The sequence below is a fragment of the Propithecus coquereli genome, unplaced genomic scaffold (assembly GCF_000956105.1).
Source record: "Propithecus coquereli isolate 6110/MARCELLA unplaced genomic scaffold, Pcoq_1.0 Scaffold326, whole genome shotgun sequence".
NCBI lineage: Eukaryota > Metazoa > Chordata > Mammalia > Primates > Indriidae > Propithecus > Propithecus coquereli.
In genome coordinates, this window is record NW_012148908.1 from 1,158,361 (window position 1) to 1,162,043 (window position 3,683).

Sequence of the window (3,683 nt, forward strand, 5' to 3'; positions counted from 1 at the left end):
AAGCTGAAGCTAACACAACATAAAGTCATCCAAACAAAGTTAGAAACAATCTTAGGTCAACCAGTCATGCTCTCTTGCCAAAGTGATGTTCTTGACAAATGAACATTTGCTAACCACTGAATACTTCCAATGACAAGGAATCTACTACTATGCAGAGAGGTATACTTCATCTTTTGACTACTGTGTTGTTAGAAAATTCTTAAATTCTGAGATAAATATGCCGTTTCTTTAGCTGATATAGTTGATTCTACATTTTCTCTGTGAAGAAGCACAACATATGCCTGCATCCCATTTTAATAGATAGCCTTTTTGAATAAGTGAAAACAACTCCCATGTAACTGTTATCTTAAGTGGTTTGCATTAAAAGCATAATTGAATAAATCTGTAGATCTAACATTGTTTCACATTTTTCTCTATTCTGTTTATACAAATTATGTTTCTGAACAATACTCTTATATTGAATTTTCTTTATATATTCTGTTTTTTTAATATTCACAGTGTTGGTGCAGCCTCATCGTTGAGTGTTTTACTTGTTTTGTTTTATGCTTTTGCTTTTTTTGTAAATAGTCCAAAGTCACTGATAGCCAGAGCTGGTGGATAGTTTGTATGTCTAATCTGAAATATGGTTTGGTGAACAAAAAAATGGAATGTGAACCAGAAAATCATCATATTAAAGGGTCTATTCAAATTTGCAGCATTTACTGTATGGAAAACACCAGAGCATGCTTTATATACAAGCATGAGACTAAATCTCATAGAAATAATTTAATTAATGTCGAAGAAATAAATTACTATTATAATTTTAAAGCATTTTCATAATTTTACTGCATCTATTTACATACAAAAATATTTTAATACATATGAGATTTTGTCAAGACCATTTTTGCAACCAAAATAATGCTTTTTATATGCTTTTTATCATATAAAGCACTTGACAAGAATTAGAAATTGATTTAAATCTTTTGTAAAACAACTGACTGGATTCCTATCGTTTTTATTGTGATGTATTATGGAATAAAATATTGGACAAAAATTTGAAAATTTTATTGAAAATTATATATTTCTTTAAAACTCAAATGTAACAGAATTCACTATGTGGATAATTGTAATTCAGAGACAAGAAAGAGATTGCATGAACTGTAAGATAGCAGGGTTTTTTTTTAAAGAAATGGGTTCTCGCTTTGCTGTCCAGGCTGATCTAGAACTCCTTCCTGATTCAAGAGATCCTCCTGCCTCAGCCTCCCAAGTAACTGGGACTACAGGCATGTTTCTTCATGCCTGGCTAACAATTTTACTATAGCAAAATCACTACAAATATTTGTTCTCCAGAAAAAGATTTCATGGAATACATTCTTTTGACTGCAATCAATAAAAACAGAAATTCAAACATTTGCCACAAAGCAAAACCAAATACATGTTAAAAAAAAAAAGAAAAAAAACTTCCCCAAACACTTTTGTTTCAAAGAGAAATTAATTGTAATTATTGTAAATGAATTTTACGTAGAGTTTTACAGTTTATGTGTTACTTGTGTATCTTGATATAGTACAAGTTTATTTTATAATTTCATATGCTAATTAAATGAAAAATAGTAAAGAATTATCATCTAATTATGTCGTCAAAATTTATAATCTCTCAAGTTTCTTCTGTTCCTGGGTTCTGCATCAGTAAGCTATTTTATTTGTATCTGTTTTCTACTCTGCCTTACTTTCTTTCTTAGATCCAAGTATATAAAAACGAGACACAGGGTATCACCAGCTCTGGCTTTGCATCATTGACATTTGAGGGAACTTTGGGAGCTCCTGTCATACCTCGTACGTCAAGCAAGTATTTTAACTTTACTACTGAGGACCAAAAAATGGTAGAAGCCTTACGTGTTTGGGCATCTACTCATATTTCACCTTCTTGGACATTACTAAAATTGTGTGATGTTCAGCCAATGCAGTATTTTGACCTGACTTGTCAGCTCTTGGGCAAAGCAGAAGTGGATGGAACATCATTTCTTCTAAAGGTATGTGTTTTTAAATACTTGAAATTATTAATTAGCACCACCTGCATGTCTATGAAGAGTTTCTGTTTCATTCTGATGGAATAAATATGCATACCATATATTATACTAAGAATTTACTGTTTTTGATGAGCCTCAATATTCTTGCCGCTCTACTCTTGTACTTCTCTTTTTTATACTTTTCTTCCAGAGAAAAGTGTTATCAGGTCTATATTTTAAATATTATAAGACTTATGCTATATTTGTTTATCTATTTCTTAGTAGTAATAAATTACAGACTTATTTTATATCGTTATTTTTTAGTTACAGTCCTATATGTGACTATTTCTGCTTGCCTGTCAAGATCACCTTTCCTCTCACGCATTTACTTTCTTGACCCATTGAGGTTGAGTTCTCTTCCCATCTCTTTCACTGCTTGTTTCATGAGTAGGTCATGGACAGTTTAAGGCATTTATTGTTATTATGTTTTGGTTTTAAATCAGTAGGATAAAAATGGTAACATAAGACCCATTTAATCTTGGTTTACACCTATCCCAGTTTATTTCATGAATAATTTCTGAAGAAGTCAGATGTCTGATATTTTCCTTGCCTGGACATCCTATGGAAGATACATTTGAACAAACACTGCTTCAGGACCTGTTCCTGTGACTATTTCTCTGTCCTCTGTTTGGAATAATAGGGCATAAAATGGAATGCAGTGGAACTTGGACAGGTCTTGGGGTTTGGCATTATCATCATATACACCTTACCTATATTAAAGAACAATGAAGATAGGAATTATTTAATAAAATATAAAAGTTTTTGAAGTTGAAAATAGCACATTTATATACACACAAAATACTATAAAAAAGTAAATTCATGCTATAAATAAAATTAAATAAGTCAAGTATGACAAAGCTGAAGCTAACACAACATAAAGTCATCCAAACAAAGTTAGAAACAATCTTAGGTCAACCAGTCATGCTCTCTTGCCAAAGTGATGTTCTTGACAAATGAACATTTGCTAACCACTGAATACTTCCAATGACAAGGAATCTACTACTATGCAGAGAGGTATACTTCATCTTTTGACTACTGTGTTGTTAGAAAATTCTTAAATTCTGAGATAAATATGCCGTTTCTTTAGCTGATATAGTTGATTCTACATTTTCTCTGTGAAGAAGCACAACATATGCCTGCATCCCATTTTAATAGATAGCCTTTTTGAATAAGTGAAAACAACTCCCATGTAACTGTTATCTTAAGTGGTTTGCATTAAAAGCATAATTGAATAAATCTGTAGATCTAACATTGTTTCACATTTTTCTCTATTCTGTTTATACAAATTATGTTTCTGAACAATACTCTTATATTGAATTTTCTTTATATATTCTGTTTTTTTAATATTCACAGTGTTGGTGCAGCCTCATCGTTGAGTGTTTTACTTGTTTTGTTTTATGCTTTTGCTTTTTTTGTAAATAGTCCAAAGTCACTGATAGCCAGAGCTGGTGGATAGTTTGTATGTCTAATCTGAAATATGGTTTGGTGAACAAAAAAATGGAATGTGAACCAGAAAATCATCATATTAAAGGGTCTATTCAAATTTGCAGCATTTACTGTATGGAAAACACCAGAGCATGCTTTATATACAAGCATGAGACTAAATCTCATAGAAATAATTTAATTAATGTCGAAGAA

At 31.2% G+C, this 3,683-nt stretch overlaps 1 protein-coding gene across 1 annotated transcript in view; it reads left to right on the forward strand.

Annotated features, from left to right (window-relative positions):
* The first annotated feature begins 1,754 nt into the window (after positions 1 to 1,754).
* POT1 (protection of telomeres 1) overlaps positions 1,755 to 3,683 on the forward strand; it is a 39,804-nt gene continuing 37,875 nt past the window's right edge. The window contains exon 1 of the mRNA XM_012650439.1: positions 1,755 to 2,009. Within this exon, the coding sequence (XP_012505893.1) occupies positions 1,857 to 2,009 (153 nt within the window). The 5' untranslated portion in view covers positions 1,755 to 1,856. The remainder of the gene's footprint in view (positions 2,010 to 3,683) is intronic.